Source organism: Patella vulgata, chromosome 2 (assembly GCF_932274485.2).
Source record: "Patella vulgata chromosome 2, xgPatVulg1.2, whole genome shotgun sequence".
Classification (NCBI taxonomy): domain Eukaryota; kingdom Metazoa; phylum Mollusca; class Gastropoda; family Patellidae; genus Patella; species Patella vulgata.
This window is the reverse complement of record NC_065880.2, coordinates 77,947,624-77,974,118: the sequence shown is the minus strand read 5'-3', so window position 1 is coordinate 77,974,118 and position 26,495 is coordinate 77,947,624. Positions and strand designations below refer to the sequence as shown.

The 26,495-nt window shown below is 34.6% G+C and overlaps 1 protein-coding gene across 1 annotated transcript in view; it reads right to left on the bottom strand.

Annotated features, from left to right (window-relative positions):
* The window catches only part of LOC126809827 (U3 small nucleolar RNA-associated protein 6 homolog), a 135,420-nt gene that overhangs the window by 21,609 nt on the left and 87,316 nt on the right, over positions 1 to 26,495 (bottom strand). Inside the window, exons 15-17 of the mRNA XM_050534619.1 lie at positions 24,019 to 24,098; positions 15,020 to 15,097; positions 14,270 to 14,455 (exon numbers count right to left, since the gene is read on the bottom strand). Coding sequence (XP_050390576.1) covers positions 14,270 to 14,455; positions 15,020 to 15,097; positions 24,019 to 24,098 — 344 coding nt within the window. The remainder of the gene's footprint in view (positions 1 to 14,269; positions 14,456 to 15,019; positions 15,098 to 24,018; positions 24,099 to 26,495) is intronic.

The window sequence follows — 26,495 nt, the reverse complement described above, 5'->3', positions numbered from 1 at the left end:
ATGTAAAAGATCCCTTGGTAGTTGGAATTTGATATAAAAGTAGATCCAGCCAAAATTTCCCTCAGCACACTGCATGGCATATATTGCCTGACTTCATAAGCCCAGTCGGAGCAGAGCAGTAGGACGTTAAACTCTATTTCATTTCACAGTAAAGAAATTAAACAGGGTTACGGTCTTACTGCTAAAGACCCCTACACGCAAGCAAATTATTGAAATAAAATTGAACCAATGAGATACTCATTATAGTGTGTACGGTTATTTGTCCCATCCTAACAACTAGGCAATACTCTCCTTTGTGAGAAATGGGCTTGAAAAATCATAGACTGGATTTCCATGATACGCTGTGGGTTGTCCATGTTGCTTGTAACAGCAGGACATCATAAGATGTTTACTGAAAATGGTAATAATCTTGCTTAAGACGTGGTTATATTTGGGACCATCTGTCAGCCATGATTGGTGATAAATTGGTGATTGAATGTTATGTAACACCTGTATTAGGGTGTAATAATATAATATTCAATACTGATAACTAGACAACAGGTAATAATTAATTGGATTTTCTGTTCATAAGGAACACCTGTAAAAATTGATCTTATTATTATTTCTTTGGGAAAATTTGTTATTTCCGAATTTTTGAGTTTTGATAGCTTAAACAACCTATCATCTGATTTAATTGGTTACTTATTCATCCAAGACCCAAAAGAGAGAGTGAGAGCAATCTGATTTAAATACAGATCTATTTTTCGTTTCGTTTTTTTATACTTTCGATGGCCTACACTACATGAAGATCTGACAAGTTACAGCGATAGGTCACGTCAGGGGTCAAACGACCGACTTATGACCCCATGACGTCAGACATTTGATTAACCAATCAGCATTGATGTTACTAGTGGATTACCCACAGTTCCGTGCAAAACACGCCTAAAGCTCGCCATAACAGACCGTTTCATTGGCTTATCCCCGACACCATTCAGAACACGAGTTAAATAACAACTCTTCCAGATCCAAGTGTAGTAAAGACAAGTAAAACAAAATTTTGAACTATAAAAACGAAACGAAATAGGATCTGTGTTTTAATCAGATTGGCGTGAGAGGGATGGGGTTTAACGTCTACTCGACACAAAGTAGTTCATTTCGGGTTTAACATATATGGTTCAATTTTATTTCAATAACTCAACAAATGAAATGGGGTTTAACATCCTACTGTTTTGCTCCAACTGGGCTAATAAAGACAGGCATACACTACACAGTGTGCTATGAGAAATATTTTGCCCAGGCAACGGTGCTACAACCTATCGAAATCCAACTGCCAAGGGATATCTTACATACACGCCAATGTGTACAAGAGACCTTGTCTTTTTGTCCCATCCAAATGACTAGACAGCTGTCCTTGTCAAACCCTCTGTACTGCATCCCTGTCAATGGGAAACCACGACAGAAAATCCTGATGAATCAATACATCACAACACAAAATGATATAACACGAAATAATAAAAATATCTAATATACTAGACAGAAATGATATAACATGAAATCATTAAAATATCTAATCACTAGATATAAACAAATCAAATAACCAGTCAACACCTGATGTCTTCTTAACGTTATATTCAAGTATTCTGATTGTGTGTCCGACAAAATTATTACATCTTAATGACTCATTTTATTCACAAACAGAATACATTTTATTGATTTTTGTCGGTATATTGATGATGATGAGAGATTTTATAAGAACTCTAATCACCCTTTGTCAAAGTTGATGTTCAATGAAGATTTTGCATCCTAAGATAAAAAGAGCAATCAGAAGTTCTGATATTAGATACGATACCTCTGATTACATGCGGTGTCTTTTGTTTGATATTAAACAAATTTGTATTCCAAACACATACAAAACAGTTTATAAAAGAGTTACAGATTAAAGGAAATGAAATGAAATGAAATGGGATTTAACATCCTACTGTTCTGCCCTGACTGAGCTAATGAAGACGGGCATTAGCCATACAGTGTGTGCTATGGGGGAAATTCTTTTTGAACTTGAACTTCAAGGTATTGATGTAAGGAAATTAAACAGCAAATTTCAGCACTCTCACTTAGTTAGAACTAAAGTTATCGTGTCCCAAAGCATTAACCAATCAAATTGCTTAACTCTGCTTACCCTATGCAGAGAATGCTCATCTTTGAACTCCATCAAAGTTTCCCCCGATTAAAAAACAATACACCAAGTTTTAACATTCTAGCTCAATTAGAAGCAGAGTTATTGTGTCCCAAAAAGTGTGACAGACAGACACACCCATTTAAAGTCCCCTGCTTTCTTCAAGAGGCGGGGGACAAAAAAACACCCTTTTTATAGATGGTGTAGTGATTCAAGGAGCAACATAATACAATTAGGCCACACCAAATTGATTTTTTGTTCTACGGGAAAAAGACTTATTTAAAAACTAAAAGTATTTAGGTGTGCTGTTCCAAAGTTTTAATTCAAAATTTTTAAGTTTTGAAATTTTAAACAACACATTTATCACATGATTGAAGTTGCTATTTATTTATCAAGACCCTGAAGAACAGAAAATCAAATTGGTGTTGCCTTAATATACTGGAAACCACACCAACTAGGTCTCCCTACATGCCTAGACCACCTGAGTCATGTGAACAGCTGTGCTGCCCCCAAAGAACAGTTGTTTCGGAATGTTTCAGACTGTTGAGGGATATACTAGTATGAAATAGAACACTTTCTCTAACCTCCTGGTAAGTCAGCGAGTGCCTAACTCACTGAGACACCATGGCTCCCAATTAAAATAAATATACTATACCTGTAAATTACACAAGGTAATTTATAATACAGGTATTTTACCTATAACCTGAGTCAATATTCTATACAATAATTCCACCCATTTATTTATTTTATTTATAAAGGATTAGATAAAATAAATATTAAAATCCCAATCCACATTATTTTCATCAGGCCCACGAAATAGTATTTAGGTTTACCAACTGTGAATGAATGTCGGTACACATGTATTTCTTCGGTGGGATTGGATTAAGACTTTCTATAATAAAAACTAAAATAAACAACCACGGTCATGTTAAATATGTATTTAATGTACAGAAGTCCAGTTAAATATGGTTTTATTTTGGTCAACACCAGAAGTGAGCCACATACAATATTTTTATTGGTAGAGATATTGAGAGCACCTGGGATAACCATGATCTGAATTTAATGATACATTCCTTCATGTAAGATTGGGAATCAAACTAACACCAAGCCCATGGTACTCTTGAATAAAATCCTTTGTTGTCTGTCTGTCTTCTTTCAGAAAGGAATTCCACCAACACAGTCAATATAAACAACTAAAAGCAACATAGAAAAATGACCTCTGCTTGACTTTCATTTTGTATTTGCTAGTTGAAAACAAGACTAATCTGTAAAACTAATGTTTAGGGTGGTTTCTTCCCACTCATTAAATCAAGCTACAAAATAACCAAACGTGAGGATATGAACAATTAATGGTTTGAAACAGTAACTGAGTGACCAAGTATAAACTAAATAACTCTGCTTGCTTTGTATTTGTTGGGTAGATTACCTTCAAATTTTCTCACCATTTGTCAAAATTCTGCCAGTCACTTGTTGGGTTTGTCAGGAAGTGACTTGCATCACTTGTTACTAAAAAAATTGACATCCTTGGCATAATTCCCCTCCCGACCTTCCTGAAATGAACAGTCTGCCTTCCAAATGTTTATTGTGTCAGTGGTACATAAGATTCCCAAGGTAACCTTTTTGTACTTTATCTTTTTCGTAATCAACCCACAATGTACATGTGTCTGAGCACTGTGTATACATGATTTCAAAAAAGCAAATGGAACGGGTGCAGTAGCATGCATGGAGTGCGGCAGATGCTGCCGTTTTCCTGGGCATCCATTTAAGGGGACCATCCAGAGTGAAATTAAAAATAAGTTTTATGGAAATTTAAAATTATTGCTGTTAACTTTGTTGTCCAATTTTCTCTAAAAAAAACTTTAAATAAAAAGGTGTTTTCATCTGTTTTTACATCTAAAACGGCTTCCTTTCTCTGTAAGGGGTCCTATAGTTGAAATGAAATGAGGTTTAATGTCCTACTTTTCTGCTCCAACTGGGCTAATGAAGATGGGCATATGCCATAAAGTGTGCTATGAGGTAAATTTTGCTCAAACAGCGGCGCTACATCCTACTCATATATCGAATTCCAACTGCCAAGGGACCTTTTTCGTGCATGCCAATGTGTACACGGGACCTCAGTTTTTCGTCCCATCAGAATGACTATATGTTGTCCCTTGCCAAGCCCTTTGTCCTGCACCACTAATAAGGAGGAACCACACCGAAAAATCCTGATGAACTTTCTTGGCCAACGCAGGGATCATCAAACATGGGACCACCAGGTTAGCAAACATCATACTTACTGAGCTACCTATAGTTGAGACTATCGGGGGCATACCATCAAGGAGTTGGGCCCAGCCATCACCAAACCTCTGTACGCCACTGGCAGAGGAGCAGCTAAATTTGAAAGATTCTAAAATATAGACTGAGAAAATCTCAAGCAAATTCTCTTCTCAAATAACTTAAAGAACAAAACTGACATTTACCTCATCCATTCTGAATAATTGAACAAGCAACTATTGGTATTTTGTGCCAAATTTAATTTTCTCAGAAAAAAAAATCTGACTACGAAAGGTTATTTCTTCAATTTCTATCTCTGTATTATATTTTACAGAACAAAGAGCAAGTCTCTCCAGTAAAGGAAACTGCAATCAAAATAATTCTAGTGAAGAAAAACACGTACTAATTTAAAACATCACGTTGATAGACTCGTGTCTTGTGACCAATTTATTATAATCACTTCTCCGCTATAGGTGACTAGAAGCTCCAAAAAATCAGGAAGGAATCAAATTTATATTTGATTAACAGACGGTTAAATTTATTCAGCAAACATCATCGTGTACACACGATACTGGTGACGGTAAAAGAAACCCTGTGTAGTACATCACATTCTGTTTGTCGTCTTCAGCTCTCAACAATAGCCGATGTGACCAGCCAATGGAATCTTCACCATCATATTACCATTGGAATGTTTTCTTCTGATTGTTACAACAGAGGGGAGAAATTCCTACTCCCTTTAACAGGACAAAAACTGTCATCAGTTGTGTTAGATCTTGTTAAGCTTCAAAGAAATTGTTACTAAAATGTTTAACACAAGAAGGAACAGTCAGGTCCAAATGACCTGATTTGACATAAGAACCCCTTTACACTCATCTCCACCAAATGTAACAAAAAAAGAAATGATTTGATTTATTTCCAAATGATGTTGAATAAATCTTTTATCAGACAATTGCAGAATTTTTTAAAAAACAATTAACAAATAAAGTGCAATTCTAATGTCTCTGAACGCCATTAGTGGGATTGCTTATCCCTTGCAAACTACAATATTATAGTCAACGTTGAATCTCTTAATCAGTCCAAACATCATTGAATTTTGTTCAGTATTTAGAACAATATGATGCATTAAAAATTCATCACTATTTGACATCCAATGCAGTCAACATAAGCCTATTCATGGGTCTATTTCTAATTTGATTGAATAACTATATTGGGGGGGGGGGGAGAAGACTATAAATCAGAAATTTCCAAGAAGTGATACCAGCTATGTATTATGTATTAAATCATGCGAGATCGGGACGCTTATAAATCATGCCAGATAGGGATCCCCCGGATCAATTCACTTGATATTTGTTGTTTAATGCTTCCAATGTATGTGTAGTTTGTGTCTTATCTGAAGGTTTGTCTTTTCAGTTTTGTTTGTGTTGTGCATCCCCCCAGCACTTACTATTAGCATGAGACGAGACAAGTTTAACTATCAGTTATGTAACACCAGTCAATTAGACAGTATTAAATGGAAAAAATATGGACACTATTAGCAAGAGACAGCTCTAGACATCAGGTTTGGCTATCGGTTATGTGACAATTACCATATATTTATAACCAGTCAATACACATTATCATATAATATAGGTATCAGGGTGTATAATAAATGCATGATAATAATGCCTGACCTTATGACCCCACATCTACTAAATCGTCCTATTCTATCCTAGCAGTATTACTGATCATGCTTATTGCTAGTTTTCTATTATTATCCATGTCTCTTTCCCCGATAAATGTAAGCAGTAAATCAAATGTGGGGTCAAAGAGGAGTCTAAGGAAGTGAAGAATGAACTCTTTCAATAAGACACGAAACGCAATGACAAAGATTTCATGTAGATCCATATTCAGACATGTATTTGCACAAGTAACGTTTTATTGGCGTGACTATGGGTTGCCCCTTTATTCAGTGAAAGGCTGGTACTTAAAAGGTGGTCTCGGTGGGTCTTTTAGTATTTCTACCCGCTTAGAAAGTTTTGTATTTGATAAATTAGCCACCTATAACAGCTGTAAAGCCTGTGATCTTTTACCGTACCTAAGGACAAGTTAATAAATAGATGTTTATTATTATCTATAATAACGTAGATATCTTTAATATCAGAAATCAAAAACTCTGCGTAGTGAAAGGGTTAAGTTTAATCTGCGGATGTAAAAACTTTTATTATCAAGATTAATATTTGCTCCTTATTATATTCCCTAACCCTTTTTAACTTGCCTATAAAATTTCATTCGTAGGTGTAAATGGGTACAACCAATGAAAAGATAAATAAACTCTACTAATCGATAAACGATTGAAGATCAAAATCACTGATGCGTACGTCTGAATAGAATGGCAGAAGTCACGTTTGTATAATAAAAATAAATGTGACGGAGAATAACGTATTTTCGTACGGCTAACATTGACGATCAAATCAATGTTTTATTATGACCATTCTTTCAACAATACAATTCCGTTTTAGACATGATCTCTGCAGAATTAAGTCAGGAACAACTAGTTCTATAAATGCTGGGAGGTTCGATTGGCAGTTCAAAGAACACGGTTGCACATTATTATCGATGTAAAAAATCAAAATCGTGTCATTTTTGTGTAATTTACCATAAACTTTGAAAATAATTCAATAATTTTGGTGTATCTACTTTATGTTTGGCACTAAAGTCACTTTCATTGTGAATCAAAAGTTCTTTCCAATAATATATTCATGTTAATAAAGAACATCCATGACTAATTTTGATATCATTTAATTAAACAACTTCATTTGTCAATCAAAAATTCCTTTCAGTATTCATTTCTGTTATTTAATTTTGTTTTATCTACTTTTTCTTAGGCCACTGTATTCACTTTATTTGTCAATCAAAAATTCCTTTCAGTATTCATTTCTTTTATTTAGTTTGAAATCTGTGTTGTGAAGTATATAGCGAGAGAGAGAAATGGGGTTTAACGTCCACTCGACACAAACTGGGTCATTTCGGGACTAACATATGGTTTTAATTTTATTTCAATAATTCGCTTGCGCTTAGGGGTCTTTTGCAGTGGGAGGAAACCGGAGAACTCGGAGAAAACCCACGAGGTTGGACAGGCGACCCTACTCCTTGTCACGTACAACTGGGGATTTGAAACCACGCCAATCGACTCAATGACAGGTCTGATGATACAGCGCGCACGTGCTAACCACTTGACCATCCAATCCCCCTGTTGTGAAGTATAAATGTATACATTATGATAAGATCTTGTAGAATATAATATTATATACTTGTAGAATTTACTGTCCGATTCCTATTGACATGATATGGAGTCTACAAATTTCTACAAATTCAGTAATTTTGTTATAGATAAAACCCATTTTTAAGTTGATTTCAATGTTTACATGTATGTCTTATTTGTATTTTAGTTTATTTAATTTCTGTACCATATTTTGTAAAGCGCATGTGAGCACTTAGTCCTGGAATAATAATAAAAATAAAATTTAAGTTTTGTTTCAACATATATGAAGTTCGCACAAAATAAAATCTAAAAAATAACATTGTGAAAAATTGCGATAAAATAATTTTTAGTTGGTCGGTCGTGTTTTGCAAAACTGGTACCGTATTTTTAAGGTCAGTCTGGGTATATATTTGCTAGAGGTGCCGAGGGTATTAACATACAGCGCTTGATTTCGGATAAATATACAAATAAAAACAAAATATTTCTATTTTTTTTTTACAAAAACAGGAAATAGGAAGAAGGGGACCTTGGCGCAGATCTCGTCCGGGGCTTATATATTCATATAGACATCAAGTTGACATAAAATAAATCACATCAGAAAAAAACCAATCATGTGGCAGAAAATAGGAAAAAGTAGTATATGGACCTTGGCATAGATCTTTGGCATACATCTAACAAGGCTTTTATATTCATATAGGCATCACATTGACATGAAATAAATCACCCAAGAAAAACAATGGTGTTGCAGCTATGTACATGAAAAATAAATAAGTTTAGGTGTAAATATGACAAAGTGCCAAATTCAATATAAAACATTACAAAATAGGGTTGTATAAAGAAAAGTTACACTAAAACAAGCACCTTACACGGGTTCATTCATACTGGTTGAAAAAAAATTGCCAAAGTCAACATAAGGCATTAAAAAAAAAACTAGGGTGTTTTAAAATGAAAATATACACTAAGGCAAAGCAATTTGATTTTCTGTTCTTCAGGAACACATTAAAATTGTGACCTCTAGAGTGTCCACAAACAAAATGTGAACAAACACACGGCGGACGCATGGACGGACAAGGGCGACGTGGAGGGATTGACCAAGTAAAATGGTCTAGTTGAGGTCTTCATTAGTTCCTCTGGTGCAGATAAGTAGAAAGTTGAACATTATTTCATTTCATTCATTTCTATTTAGTCATAAGGTTTGACGGGAATTGTTAATCAGTGGATAATCTAGTCTACCGGTATATGTACGATGATATCAACCGGTTATTATCCTATGAAAAAGGTTGATTATATCGCAGTAATTATTTCATGATAACGACGTGTAACAATTATAACCAATTAAATAAAATCATTTCATACTCTGCTCTACTGTTGACATACCAAATAGAGCAGTAAATTACTTGGCTTCAATGGGACAATAAATCTGTCGTATGAAACAAGCGGAAAGCGATAAATACCGGGTCTATCTCATACAATTTCTAATATCACATGGAGCAATTACAAGATATGGCTGTACGGAGATAGGAGTGTGTATTTTCTAATTGTGATCTATCGCTCATTGAAAGTACTAATTCACAGTATGTAAATACCCTCAGACACCTCTAGCAAATATATACCCATCTCAAGAAGACAGTTTATAAAAATGATATTTATCTAACACGCATTATTAGACTCCAGTATTGATTCACGTCAATAGGAATCGGACAGTAAATTCTACAAGTATATAATATTATATTCTACAAGATCTTATCATAATGTATACATTTATACTTCACAACACAGATTTCAAACTAAACAAAAGAAATGAATACTGAAAGGAATTTTTGATTGACAAATAAAGTGAATACAGTGGTCTAAGAAAAAGTAGATAAAACAAAATTAAATAACAGAAATGAATACCGAAAGGAATTTTTGATTGACAAATGAAGTTGTTTAATTACATGATATCAGAATTATTCATCTTGTTAATTGTAAGTTGATGGTTGTGCTTTTGTATGTATGTTCTTTGTTAATATATGAAAGTTTCAGCAGCTGCCTGTAGTCTGTGTACGTCTATTTAGATCAGAATATAAGTATATAATTACAGAGGTTATAGACTAAGTGCATCTATTACACCATGTCAATATTTGTATAAATTTAACACGCTTACAACGAACCCCTAGAGTTGTTCTTTTTTGCAGAAAACAGTCATACGCCATATCAAACATATCAAACTCACAAAATGTTTGTAAATGACATCAAATGAGATGGGGTTTAGCGTCCTACTTTTCTGCACTGACTGGGCTAGTACTGTGTGCTATGCAGGTAATTTTGCCAGCACAGTGACGCTACAGCCTGCTCTTATTTTGAATTCCAACTGTCAATGGTCCTTTACATGCAGGCCAATGTGCACACAGAATTTTTTTTTTTTTTGCCCCATCCGTATGACTAGACACAGTACTTGGCAGGCCCTCTGTCCTGCACCACTGACAAGGGGAAAATCTTGAGGAATTTTCTCTACCAACACCGGGAACGAAACCTGAAAGACCTCCTGGTTAGCGAGCCTGGGTCTTACTCACTGAGCCTCCCCGGCTTCCCAAAATCTTTTTGTACTGGTATGTTATATTTTGGCACAAAAAGATGCAATTTGTTGGAGTAAAGATCAAATTATTTATTTTCACCACCAGTTTTTGGAAATTAATATAACTGAGTTAAAATATCACCCAAGGCCACACACCAATTTGGATTTATGTTCTTCAGGATAAGCTGTTAAAATTTTTCTTTGTATTTCTTCAGCAAAAGGACAAGTTTAAAAACCAAAAGTACTTGCTTGCGCTGTTCAAATTTTTAAGTTTTGAAATTTTAAACTAAACAAAATTAAATGAAATGAAATGGGGTTAAACGTCCTACTGTTCTGCTCCGACTGGGCTAATGAAGATGGGCATATGTCATGCAGTGTGCACTATGTCCTACTCTTATATTGAATTCCAACAGCTAAGGGATCTTTTACATGCACCCCAATGTATACACAGGATCTCGGTTTTTCATCTCATTCGAACGGCAGCTGTCCTTGTCAGGCCCTCCATCCTGCGGAAACCACGTCGGAAAATCTCAATGAACTTTCTCAGCCAATGCAGGAATCAAACAAGCGATCTCCAAACTAGCAAGCCAGCATCTTACCCACTTAGCTATGGTGGCTCCTTTAAACTAAATATCTTTTATGTAATTCAACTGTACATTGTTTTATCAACACCTTGAAGAATTGAAAATGAAATTGTTGTTTGCCAAAGATCTACTTGACATTTAAATGAATCCTATCAAGCTGTTCATTATCTAACTCTGACATTAAAATGTATTCTTTAATACAATTTAAATGCTCTAACACATAATTTTGGAACGATCAATGCATCTTGAAAAACCACACCAAAAAAAAACAAACTAAATTTTCCTTCTTCCACTGGCATTATAACATATTTCTAAAGACAATTTAGATGCTTTAACACATAATTTTTGATGTTGAAAGAAATATAATTTAATATTCCTTCTTGCAAAAATATTGACCTCTGTGACATTTTTATATATACAAAACTGGTCAATACAAAGAAAGTATTCTGTCTATTAGGTTTCATCCATTATTTATGATTGTCTAATTGGATATAAGCCACTGAAGATTCTAATCTCATGAGAGATCAGTTAATATTTTTAAAATAAAGATTGAATATTTATTTGATATTAAACAGTCAGCTTCATTAAATACTTCATATTCACTTGATCACATGATTTACTATCAATAAAAATACATTTCACCGATTGATTTTGTGATTTAATATCAATAAAAAATAAATATAATTTCATGATTTAATATAAAGGCTCACTTTTCTGGTTAGCCTTGTAGACGACACCCCTCACAGAGAGTAACACGCTACCTTAGTAACCAGGAGGTCCAGGGTTTAATCCCGGTGTTGGTCCAGGAAGTTCATTGGGATGGAATTTAATAATCGAGTTGGCCGTAGCACCACTGTCCAGGCAAAATTTACCTCATAGCACAATGTAAAGCGTATGCGAATCTTCATTAGTCCAGTTGGTGCCCAACCCAACAGTAAGATTTAAACCCCATTTCATTTCATTTGATTTCTTAAAACTAAAATCTCCTGAATTCAATAAAACCTCAATAAGAGAGAAATGGAGTTTAACATCCACTGGACACAAACTAGGTCATTTCGTGACTAACATATCGTTTTAATAATTTGCTTGCGAGGAGGGTTCTTTAGCAGTGGGAGGGAATCGGAGGACCCGGAGAAAACCCACGAAGGTTGGACAGGCAACTCTACTCCTTGTCACATACAACCGGGGAATCAAAACCATGCCACTTGACTCAATGACAAACCATTCGTCTATCCACCCCCCAAAACTCAATAAACAACTGATATATCCAGTCTTGTATTCTCTCAGAAAAAGATATCATATTAAGCAGATAATCTGGTAATGGAGATAATGTGATAGTGATTGAATAAAAACACGACTAGAGGAAGATGAAAGTGTATTTTAAACACAATTAAGCAAAGTCGACGATCATGACATGTTTACGACTAAAACGTGCATGTAAGAAAGGCTTAATATGAAAGCGTCCAAAATATTATACACCTTGGCCGTAAGTCCCCTAGATCTTGAGACACTAGGCTTCAGTCTACTAAGCCTATTGGTAAATCAGTTTGCATGAAATGTCATCACACAAAATTTGTGTAGTTTTCACAGATTTGATTGAAAGCTCGTGAAAAAATAACTTGCACAAATTAGAAGAGTTTATGATCATTTTAATTATGATGTTATTCAAAATCAATTACATTTATTTTCTTGGTAGGAGTGATAAAGTCTCTTTAAATCCAATTGATTGTTGTATTCAAATTAAACCAACATCTGAGGAAAATTCTTAACAAGTGGTTGCCATGCAAGATATGACCACATTTTGCAAGAGATGGACAGAGAAAATAAAAATGTGGGCGTATAAATTTTTTTTAACTTTTATCTTAAAAGATACTGCTTATGAACCATGGAAATATTTTCAAACTTGTCACATTGCAATTGCATGGAATGGTAATCATACAAAAGAATTGAATTTTTTCTTGTAAACAATATTTTATTCTGGGGAGCATATTCAAGAAATCTGAAACTAAAATCAATATAAACAAGCCAACAGTGAGGCTGATGTCCCCCGCCAAAATACCAAAATAAATAGATGACACATTAATTTATCGCACATTTATTTTTTTTAAAGTATCAAGCAATCAAACTGATTATCAACTATACACTTAAGTTTCATCACTCTCTATCAAAGTTATCTTGTCCTAAAGCATCAACCAACAAGGCATTGACCTAATCAACACATACACCAAGTTTGAACATTCTAGCTCAATAATGAAGAGAGTTATCGTGCCCCAAAGTATCAACCAATCAAATTGCTTATCTCTGCTTACCCTAAGTGGAAAATGCTCATCTAATCAAATTGCTTATCTCTGCTTACCCTAAGCGGAAAATGCTCATCTTCAAACTCCATCAAGGCATTGACCTAATCAACACATACACCAAGTTTGAACATTCTAGCTCAATTAGGAAGAGAGTTATCGTGCCCCAAAGTATCAACCAATCAAATTGCTTATCTCTGCTTACCCTAAGCGGAAAATGCTCATCTTCGAACTCCATCAAGGCATTGACCTAATAAACACATACACCAAGTTTGAACATTCTAGCTCAATTAAAAGTTATCGTGTCCCAAAGCATCAACCAATCAAATTGCTTATCTCTGCTTACCCTAAGCGGAAAATGCTCATCTTCGAACTCCATCAAGGCATTGACCTAATCAACACATACACCAAGTTTGAACATTCTAGCCCAATTAGGAAGAGAGTTATCGTGTCCCAAAGCATCAACCAATCAAATTGCTTATCTCTGCTTACCCTAAGCGGAAAATGCTCATCTTCGAACGCCATCAAGGCATTGACCTAATAAACACATACACCAAGTTTGAACATTTTAGCTCAATTAGGAAGAGAGTTATTGTGTCCCAAAAAGTGTGACGGACGGACGGACGGACGGACGGACAGACGGACGAACCCATTTTAATAGTCCCCTGCTTTCTTCGAAAGGCGGGGGACAATAAAATCAAAGATGTCTGTGTGTGTGTTCGTCCATCATGCTTTGTTGTCGCAATCCACCCCCACATGTGGTATCAAATTAACCAGTATGACCCTGTGAATGTCTTAGGCCATTGAATTTGGACCCCCAGGCAAACTGGGCCTGGGCCCCGGTGGATCAGGCCTCTTCGTCGCGCTCCACCCCCACACGTGTGGTATCAAATTAATAAGAATGACCCTGTGAATGTCTTAGGCCATTGAATTTGGGCCCCGGGTGAATTGGACCCAGGACGAATTTAGGCCCCGGGTGAATCCGGGTATCCTGCTAGTATTTTAAAATGAGGATGCAACTTTTTCATCGGCCAGGGGTTCAAATTTGTAGTGAGATATAGCTTTTAGTCAATTTAAAGGTGTTGCATCCCCTAGAATATTTTAGTTTAAGTTTTCATAAATAAGGGCCAAGAATTTGGATTGGGGGACAGAAATGATTTTGAATATAAAAGGAACACCAACCTTTTCTGCTACTTTCTTTTTAGCCGATTTAAACAACTTTAAGATATCATCTTGTGACTGGCCAGTCTGTATAGCTATTAATAACCTATGTTTCCATAATGTTATACTAGTAGAGTATTGATGTGTACCACACTTGGCTGCCGATTCAGCTTCAGAAATTAGACCAACATTTAACAATACTTCAATCTGAAACAAATATACATTTATTCTCCAACATTTCCAAAATACATTTTCGCAAAAAAATTTGAAATTTGAAACTTATTTATATAAATTATATTTTTTGATAAAATTAATTGTTTATGATTTTAGGCCAAAACCCCATGATTAAATTTAACAAAAAAAAAGAAATTTGAAAAGTTCAAAAATAAACTTTTGCTAAAAAATTAAAATTTGAAACTAATTAATTTATAAAATGTGTATATATTTTTGTCAATTACACCAAGCACAGATTGTAAAACAGGAGTTAATTGAGTGATAGCAAAATCTTAAATTTCTTCTCCAAAAGAAAAGTGATATCTCCAAATTTATCGTAAAAGTTCAAAAATACACTTTTGGAAAAAAATATTAAATTTAAAACTAATTTATATAATTGTATATTTTCATCACATGAATTGTTTATGATTTTAGACCAGATTGCCATGATTATTTACACTGGTACGGATTCTAAAACAGGAGTTAATTGAGTGATAATAATATCATTAGTTTCACAGTTTGTTAGATATATATATATAATCTATAACTCTAACTCACCCATAGAATAAATAATTCTTCTGTTAAACACTGTTGATCATTTGCACCATTAAACACATTAACAAGTTTCTGTGTTCTCTGAAACAAGTCAATCAGATAATTAGCATAATTTACTTGGCTTTTGATAAAAGGTACAACAGGTATACAACAGGTAGACAGCAGGGGGTTGTCTTGAATCCGTTGCATTTAATACAATTTACAGACGTAATTACTGTGAATAGATTACGCTTAATACACAACTGTACTTGCTTGAAAATGTTGAGAGAATACTCTTGAAAACATCGCCCAAATAAATTAGTAGTGCAGTGTTATTGTTTATTGCTCTATCCAGTTACTAAATGGCTCTAAAGGATTATTGTTTAATACGCAACTGTATTCAATCGATTGATGCAGCATCTGATGATAGTCGATAAACTTTGAGATGCTACGATTAAGACGATCATACGGTCTTTTCGGAACTAACATATGGTACAATATTATTTCAATAATGTGTTTGCCAGTAGGGGTCTTTAGCAGTGGGTGAAAACTGGAGGGACCCGGAGAAAACCCACAAGGTTGGACAAGTGACCCCATTCCTTGTCACAAACATAGTTAATTCAATGACAGACCTTATGATATTAAGTGCACTCGTTTTGTGACTAATATATGGTACAATATTATTTCAATAATCTGTTTGCGAGTAGGGGTCTTTAGCAGTGGGAGGGACCCAGAGAAAACCCACAAGGTTGGGCAGGTGACCTCACTCCTTGTCACGCACATAGCTGGGATCGAAACTGCGCCACTTGATTCAATGACAGACCTTATGATATCAAGTGCACTCGTTAAGTCAGTCGGCCACCCAACAAGACCAGAGGGGGAAGTGTGTATTTATCCATTATTTATTAGACAAGTATATATCTATTAAGGATTATATTGTTTTATTTATTATGGCTAGACGAGATAATCTAGATAGCCTCTAGAAATCAAACAAATCAGCATCTAGAAAATGGCCATGTGTATAATACATGATCCTCTGAATATAATAGTTTATTTAGGAACAATATGAAGATGAATAAATGATGTATAGGCCCTATGACCAGACAGTAATGTTTCACAACATATAAATTATTAGATACAGTTGAATTTCAGTATAATCCTTTTTATTGAATTTAAATAACTAATACATTTTTACGTTTTCTCTGGGTCCTCCGGTTTCCTCCCACTACTAAAGAACCCTACATGCAAGCGATTTATTAAATAAAATTGAACCATGTTAGTCCTGAAATGACCTAGTTTGTGACCAGTGGAGGTTAAACCCTCTCTCTCTCCCCTGTCACCTGGATGACTGAATGGTTACCCCCCCCCCCCCCTCCGCGCGCACTGCGCTGGAGCATAAAGGCTGTCATTGAGTGAGTCAAATGGAGTGGTTTCAATTCCCCGGTTGTACGTAATAAGGAGTAGGGTCGCCTGTCCAACCGTGTAGGTTTTCTCTGGGTCCTCCTGTTTCCTTCCACTGCTAAAGACCCCTACGTGCAAGCGAATTATGGAAATAAAATTGAACCATATGTTAGTCCCGAAATGACCTAGTTTGTGTAGAGTGGACCTTAAACCCTCTCTCTCTATCTCTCTCTCTCAATCTCCCCCCTGCAGCCAATTTAAAGGACATGAAGCACCTGCCTGCTGTTAATCTGTTATAGGTTATAATAACATTCACCATCTTATTTTACTACAACAATCAAATATAAACACCTCTTGTAAATAAACATGTTGTATTTTATGCTATTTTACACAAATTCAGGATATGTCATATCTATAGTCCCGACATGCCTCCTTATTCTAAAAACATTTCCCAATATTCTGCTGTTTCCTAAACTCAATACATATACCGATCTGTACAACCATGCTTTTATCCTCTAACTTATATATCTATCTGCATACATACTCTGACATGATTACTGTACTACACATATGAATTAGCCTACAGATAAAGCTGCGATAAATCATTGCATATAACCTTTTTTATCTTTCTACAGAGGATTGATATATCTAACTTATTTACAGCAAACCCTAAATAGTATTGGAAAAAAAACTGTGATTTATGAAACTAGTCCATATTCATGGTGTTTAGTGATTTGCCCCAATGTGAACCTTATGATACGACGATTATCCAAGCCTAAATCCTATTGGAAGATAATCTCTATTACTTTCTGAACTAACCCTTCGGCCTGCAGATAAATTAAAATATGCTGGAAATAAATTAAAATATGCACATAATGATAAACTGGAGTATACAGGTCACAATTTTATGGAATGACTAGAGAAGCCTTGAAACGTCGCTCAGTAATAAGCAGTAATTGTATTCCATAAAATTGTGACCTGTATGCAAAGAATGATGTCTGGTGAATGGTTCCCATTCACAAAGAATGCAATACCAATAATTTATAGACCACAGATCTAGTGCCTTAAGTGAGTCAAATCATTTCATGCTCAGATGTCCATTTAATTTCAGAATCCTTATTTAAATCTCAAGAACATCTTTATTATTGTATCTGTGTGGTGACACACAATAAAACACTTCACCAATAATGACCCTAACACCATGAAAGACGGTCATTACACAATCTCATTTCGTGTCATTAGACAAGTTGCTCAATTTTACCACCAATCTAAATACTAACATTTTTGTTTTCCATGTCAAAGTTTTCTAAAGATTAGGTTTTAATTCTTTTCGATCCTTGTCAAATACTTGTCTCCTTATTGGTCGCGTCTGCTTACTGTAACTTTTCAATTTATTGATTAGTTTACAAGTAAAGATGTCATCTGGACAATAACTAATAGAATGTGTCAGAAGTTTAACAGCAACACTGAACACCTTGCTTCAATGACCATTGGTCAACATGGTCATCTTTCACCACAACAATACCTTAGGCTGAAGGAAAACATTCTTTAGGAAATGTTATAGCTGCAGCATTAAGCACCTCACACTTTCCTTCCTGGCAGCCATTAAAACTATCAACTTAAATCAACATTAGATCTAGATCTAACACATTTACCGAGTCCCTAATTCAATCAGTAATAGGAAAGGAGAGAAAATAGAAATTCTCCTGTCAAATCCTAACAGTTCTACCTTGTTGTTTTACACTATAATGCCTACATTAACAGCCAATTAACACATTCATTACACTATAAACATATGTTATAATCAACATTAGTCAACTAAACAAAAAAAATACTCTAAATAAATCACAAGTGAAAGCTTCCCCATGGGCATGTAAAATGTCATAAAATCTACTAAATGCATCAAATATCAATGCAAAAATAGTGTTTTTGTACATAAAACATATTTTTTTTGTGAGTAAAACAAGTAATTCACACATCTCACAGTACTTGGTATCTGTTTTGGTTGTTTTTATGGAAGAAAACAGCATGTGATATTCTAAAACACATTCTAAAATTTTACACACCTTGAAAATCTCTGGTACTCTATTTTATTAAGCAGATAATCGCTGAAGAATGCTACAATAACACAGCTATAAGAACTGTTGAAGACATCTATAGTACACAAATGTATTCCATAAAATTTATATGAAATGTGTAATTCAAATTCCATTACTTAATGCCATTGAAACAATCTGTAGAATATGCATAATATTCAGAAATAAAGGGGAACAATCATGCAAATGTTTATTCAGTAACTAAGTTTGTGTTACATGGGAATTTATAAAAATATTAGATATATGCTTTTATATTTTAAAATCCAAATTCCCTAGGAAAAGGGAAATGGTTGTGGTTTAAATTAAATATATGCATGTTGTAATAGACAATAGGCTATATAAGAGGAGAGAAAGTTTATTTTGGGAGTAACAGATGGTAAATAATTGTTGCAGTAGTATGAAAAAGTGTGGTGTCAATGACCTTCCCCCCCCCCTTCAAAAGGTTAGGCACAAATGTAGGATAAAATCCCTGAAATAATTCCACGAATACATAAGATTTTTTACATCTTATTTACAATTGACCTATTATCAATTTTCTTTGTCTCTAAGCAATTAAAACAATATATTCATAATCGGATCTACTATATTGGAAAAGAAGATCATTTGTTCAAATGCTATAAATTGTTTAAATAGTTTATCATCCGTCTTTATTACAACAATAGTTCTATATTTAATAATAAGATCTGTTATATTGGAAAAAAGATCATTTGTTCAAATATGGTACTAAAAATCGCCGGTCTTTACTACACACCTAAATACAATAATAGTTCTATATTTAATGAAAAACAAACAAATTCCATACTAGTTCTCATCTCAATAAATAAACTACAATCAATATCATGCTATTAATTATAGACAGTGTTAGAATAAATATTACCTACACATAGTTCATTTTTTTTCAAATGTACCATAATTATTTAACAAATGTGGAGGACATTTTCAATATTTGGAGAAAGGGGGTGGGGGTGGGGGGGGGGGTAAGAAACAATCATACAGAAATATGTATCATTAGATTCAATTATAGACAATAAGTGTTAGAAATATTGCCTACAAATTTCAAGACATGATTTTCACTGAAATCATTACAGCTCATTGAGTTTCAAATGTACCATAATTGTTTGACAGACATTGAAGACACTTACCATATAAGGAGAAAGGGGGGAGGGGGCCAACAATAAATGATCATATAGAAATTTCAAGTCATCATTTGAAGACACTTAACATATAAGGAGAAAGGGGGGAGGGGGTTACCAATAAAAGATCATATGGAAATTTCAAGTCATCATTTTCACTAAAAGCATTACAGCTCATTTAGTTTCAAATGTACCATAATAGTTTGACTGAAATTGAAGACACTTACCAATTAGGCTATCAATAAATGATCATACAGAACTTCCAAGATATGATTTTCATTAAAGGTGTTACAGCTCATTTAATTTCAAATGTACCATAATTGTTTGACAGACATTGAAGACACTTAGGAGAACAGGGGAGGGGCTACTAATAATAGATCAGATTAAAATTTTGATCATTCATTTTATATATATTTTAAATTAATCACATCATATTTACCAAGGATTAAATTTTTGTTCAATTTATACAATTTTCATGATGTTCAATTACTTGTAATATTTCCATACTAATTGTTTACATTTTGTTTCCATTACAACAAAATGGTCGAAAACAGATAATAAAATTGAAATGAATCGAACATGGATCTTATAATGTCCATGAATAGAATAATGGAATTAATGGAATTAGTATTCATGGTCAGTGTGTGTATTAGTCAAGACGTGTGATAGGTTGTAAAAGATCAAGTTAATTCCCCTTGTTATACGGACAGCGAGAAAAGTTAACGCCATCTGTATTATCATAAACCAGCCGGCTGCTACCTGACTATAACAACACAATACACTTTACCCCATCGAAGGTAAATAAAAACCTGAGTCTGATCAATGGTCTCAAATAAAGGTCAACTTTTAAACAATTCTTAACCAGTGTTGGTCTTTTGGTTGAAAGGTATCAAAATGGCTGGCTTATTCAGACACAAGATTAGTTGAGGTGAAGCGATAAAGCCGGAGCATGACAGTCAATAATAGACAAATCCTTTCTGATACAATCAACAGACTAACTGGACTGACCACTGTCCACTACAAGACAATAGAAATCATGTGTAAGACTGTTATTTAATACTGGACATATGGGCTGGACAAACATTGACCTGATACATGTAACAACATTAACCCTACTGTTCACTCTAACACCAAGGTTGTCAACTCTTGAAATCAGATGCTGTACAACAACAGAGGATTGACAGGCTATCATGGTCAACAGTGGCCAATAGCACTACTGTTCACTCCAACACCAAGGTTGTCAACTCTTGAAATAAGAAGCTTGTGGAACAACAGTGGACTTGGCAGGCTATCAAAAGTCAAAAGCAAGCCCATAGTACTACGGTAGTACTACTGTTCACTTCAAAAGGTTGTCAATTCTTGAAATAAGATGCCTGTGGAACAATAGTGGACTTGGCAAGCTATCATAGTCAACAGTAGCCAATAGTACTACAGTCTACTGTTCACTCCAACACCAAGGTTGTCAACTCTTGAAATAAGATGCTTGTGGAACAACAGTGGATTTGGCAGGCTATCATAGTCTTCAGTAGCCAATAGAACTACATTTCCGACCCTCCCTCCCATTATCAACTTGTCATATCAACAAACTGAGCAAATTTCCTGCATATGTTCCTCTGATGACATGATCTGTTTTATGAGTGAAACCTATCATCTATCCCAGCTTCATTGACAGCAATATACATGTTAACTGTCAATCAATCATGTCAACCAAAGAAGTAAAGACTTTTTTCGTTTATTATAAATTCGATTCCAAAGCATCTTAGGCCACACCAATTTAAGATTTCCTGTTCTTCGGAAGATTTTCTTCTTATTTGATCTGGAAAAAGACTAATTTAAAACCACAAAGTACTTGTTTGCACTGTTCAAAAACCTTTAGTTCCAAGTTTCTAAGTTTTTAAATTTTAATCGAAAAATCCATGTAGCTATTTATTCATCAACACCCCGAAAAACAGAAAATCAAATTTGTTTGGCCTTAGCATTATCTGGCAATGTTCTCAGAATCCTGTCAAAAATTGAGCACTTGAAATTTTTTCAATTAACTCAACAGGTGCTTGCTTAAAAATGTCAAATAATTTTTTAACAGGAAATTAAAGACAGGACACATTTGTTCAAAATGATGATAGAAAAACACATTTATTTTTTCACTTAAAATATCAGATGAATTACTGGAGTGACATAAAAAATTATATTCACCGGTGAATCAATGATATGGGGCAATGTAAACTGATCCATTCAGACACGACATCTAGATTAAACTACTGTGACATTCAGTGTTCTGTGGCAGGAATATCAAGTAAACTTCTATTATAATGAGTTAATGTAATCAGACAAGCGTTAAACTAGGATTAAAGATATGATATACATCCATATTGTTGATGGTATTAAAACTAGTAACCTACCTGTCGTTACTGATGATGATGTCAAAAATACTCTATAAACCATGTGTGTACATGTTTATGAAAATATATCACAAGTAAACTTAGTGGCGTAGGATGGGCACAGCAGCCGAGGCGCAAAATTTGTAGGACGCATAACATTTTAAAAGAAAGAAAAATAAAGTAGTAATAAAAAAAAACTGCACCCTTCCCCCCAAAAACTCTTAAAGTTCAAACATTCTACACAGTTTTTCAACATAATGTTGCAATGCAACATTTGGGGAAGTACGGTAGGCCTACTTGCCTTGCTAAGCCACTGCATGTACAAAATTCTTATGAAATGAAATGAAATGAAATGGTGTTTAACATCTTACTGTTCTGCTTCGAACTGGGCTAATGAAGACGGGCATACGCCATACAGTGTGCTATGAGGGAAATTTTGCCCGGAAAGCGGCACTACGGCCTACTCTTATATCGAATTCCAACTGTCAAGGGATGTGTACACGGGACCTCAGTTTTTCGTCCCATCCAAAAGACGAGACAGCTGTCCCTGTCATGCCCTCCATCCTGCATAAATTCTTATGAAGTTTCCACTTAACAACTTTATAGCACTCATTCAGATTTCATTCACAATATAACTAGTTTTTTATTTGAGTAGGAGGAAATCGGACACATGTCTCAAGAACTAATAAATGTGAAGTTTAAAGGGTAATACTGTTGTTAAGGGTGGGGTTAGTTGCTGATTCTCCATCCTATATCTGCTCTGAGATAGGTTAGCTATAAACAAAGGCAATTTATAATATTTTTATCTTATTCATTATTTTTATTTAAGAACAAACGAAATTGTGTACTTAAAAAAATTTATAAATATATGGTCAAAAAAATATTTAGCCATTTTTTTTTTTGATAAAGTCAATAGACATGCCATAGATACAAAACAAGGCATAAATAGGCCATAAAATACAGATTTTAATAATATATAATAAAAGATAACTGTTTTCAGTGTAATAAAAGTCGTTCTAGAAGCTGACAACTTGTCAGCTAATTCATAATAAATATATACCATGGGAGACTACACTTCAAATGTCATTAATATCATCAAATTTATGGCAGACAAAAAAAACCTAACCTGACATGGAACATACTCAAAGCGAATTTTAATTTTATTGAAAAAAAATTAACCTGTCTGACAAGAAATGTGTGAATTACAGGTTTTGTGTATTTTTTTCCAAGAAATGGCAATCTTATTTGCACATTGCCTTGTCAATGGTGAAAATTGTATTTTTTTATATTAATTATTTCAAAGTAACATGTCTATCTTTAGAATAAAAAGACAGAGAAATGGGGTTTAACATCCAATCATCACAACTAGGTCATTTCAGGACTAACATAATATGGTTAGACCATTTGACCACCCAATCACACCGCCACCCCAATACCTTACAATACCCCCCCCCCCCAAACTGTAGATTATTTAGTAATTTAACTTCCTTAGTCTGGTTGTGACGGAAGAAAACTTAATCCACTGTGACTTTGAAATGTTTTCAGAAACACAATATTGTCTCTTTAATAAAAGAATCAACAGAAGATCTTAACCACAGGTAGATATATTAAATATGAAGTTAATGATAGACCATTGATTTACTTATAAGCCGGACAAGAAACATATATCCCCGAAAAACAATAAAAAAAACCCAGAGAAGGCCGTTAATATAAAATGTCTGTAAAATTTATGAGTTTAATATCTTGTCGAGTTTGTAGGAAAATTACCATTGAAAAAAATTCATCAATTCATCTGAACAGATTAAAACCCTTCTTAGCTAAATGAAGTGAAACCAAACTTGTTGCTGATCAAAAAGACTATTAAGCTGCATGCCATCATGGATTGATGAAGCTAAGTACAGTCTGTTCAATCATTTTTAGTTGAGTCTTCTCATCTATCACATGGGTCATTGCTCACAAGAGGGGTAACAAGAATGCCCATTAATAAATGTAGTGGTCCTTTAAATGACCTTTACCTTTTCTGTTTTACTGCTGTCCGTAGTCTTTTCTTTCACCAGCTCAATGCACCTTTTGATGTAGAGACCCCACATTTCACCTGCAAGTACAGAGAACATAAGGAACTAAAGCAGGGGTTAATGACAACTGTTGTAAAAGGAGATAGATGGTTTTTAGTGAAAAGTGTAAAATTGGTGTACATATAAAGATCAAATATCTATAGTTATCATGTCAATTTATCAGTTCAGGTTGTTGGTCAGAAAGACAAGAAATTTCTTTATTTTCCCCATGATTTCTTTTTTTTTTCAACAATACCGGCAACTGAATCAAAGATGTCCAACACAAATTGGTTGTTAATTTACATATTAATATCTTAGTAGGTTTTCATACTCGAAACTTTATCACTAATAAATCAAAATCATTTATTATCACTGGTGTTTAACATGCCATGTACAGGTTCAAGTATGGGAAAATTTTATCTTTGATTAGAAACAGATCACAGATGAATTCCAACAAGACTCTGTGTTTTGTTCCAGATTGTATAACTGTTATCCCTAAAATTTGGGGAAAAACTAATCAATAAAAATCATTTAATATCACTAGCTGGTAACATGCCATGTACATGTTAAAGGACGGAAAGATTTTACGATCAAATAGAAGATGATGTACAAGCAGATCAGGGATGAATTTCAACAAGAATGTTTCTGCGTTTAGTTCCAGACTGTATAATCTTTTTGGGGAAAAACAGAAAATAAAAGCACTACTACAGTAATGCTCAAAATCGACAATGACCGGCACATCACATGAGATTTTATCAGAGGGGAGGTGACACCATCATTATGTATAGGATCACATTACCCCATGTACCTGCAACCGTTATGTAAGATCACATTACCCCATGTACATTGCACCCCACCCCCTCAATTCCCCCACCCCCACACACACACAAACTGTTTAACATAATATTAATGTTTTCAATACCCCCAAAACATGACAACCCATTGAACGTTCAGCAACCGTTATGTAGGATCACATCACCCTATGTACATTGCACCCCCTCACCTCCCCAACACACACACAAACTGTTTAACATCTTAATGTCTTCAATACCCCCAAAACATGTCAACCCATTGAACAGTCAGCAACCGTTATGTAGGATCACATCACCCTATGTACATTGCACCCCCTCATGAACTGTTTAACATCCTAATGTTTTATGTAGGATCACATTACACTACCTACATTGCACCCCCTCATGAACTGTTTAACATCCTAATGTTTTATGTAGGATCACATTACACTACCTACATTGCACCCCCTCATGAACTGTTTAACATCCTAATGTTTTATGTAGGATCACATTACACTACCTACATTGCACCCCCTAATGAACGGTTTAACATCCTAATGTTTTATGAGGTGTAACATACATAAATATATATATCTTCAATACCCAACAAAGAGAAAAACCCATTCAACAGTCAGCAAACGTTTTTTTTCCCTGAAGTTTCAATCTAAAGTCATTAATATTACATCAAGAACAACTGATTGAATACAGGGATCACGCAGAGAGTCAGACTAACTGTAACTAACGAGAAGTTAAAATATATCTATTAATATTTCAGAATCTTGTCTAACAAACAGATTAGTTGCAGACCGCAATCGAAATCTCATTTCCACAACAAGTGTTCCTTCAGACACCAGAAGCCATTTTATTGTAAATGGTGAAATGATTGACGAAGAATATCCTGAGCCTTAACACCTTCCTTTTTGACAAAAATTAATGAGTTTTCAAACAGGGAGTAGGGTTGAGATTGATGAAAGATAGAGAGGAGGGGCAAGTTGCCAATTAACTCATCCATGATGACCTGTGAAAGAGGGGAGTGAAGAGAAGAGCCAGGCTTGAATACTTGAAGTAATTGTTAAGTGATCATCAGGACTCATCATGTAACATTAACAGTTTGTCGCTTGTCAGACATCCATCTATAACAATCAAACAACAATCATTAAATACACTTCAATACTATGACATTTCAATTGTAAAATGTCGGTCTGCTGGGTTTTTTTTATTCTGTAGCATAAGGACACATATTCCTCCAGTCATTTCATCTAATTGATAATGTTGTGTAACCTAAACTAAAAGTTATGTGGAATTTCTACTCACATTAAGGTCAAAATGAAGCTAAAGGTTGTTTTTTTTTTTACACCAAACTGGCTAATAAAGATGGACAAATGCCATGCTGTGTGGTATGAGGGTAATTTTGTACAAGAATTTTGGATTGTGGTCTACACACAGTTCCTTTCTAGGAAATGAAATGAAATGGGGTATAACATCTTACTGTTCTGCCTCGACTGGGCAAACGAAGACAGGGCCTTGCTAGGAGTAGGACCCCTGTCCTGAACAACTGAAAAAAGGGAAACGTAAAGGAAAATCTGAGAAATTTTCTTGACAAATACAATACCACAATCTGAGACACTGTGGCTCTATTAGAGTAAA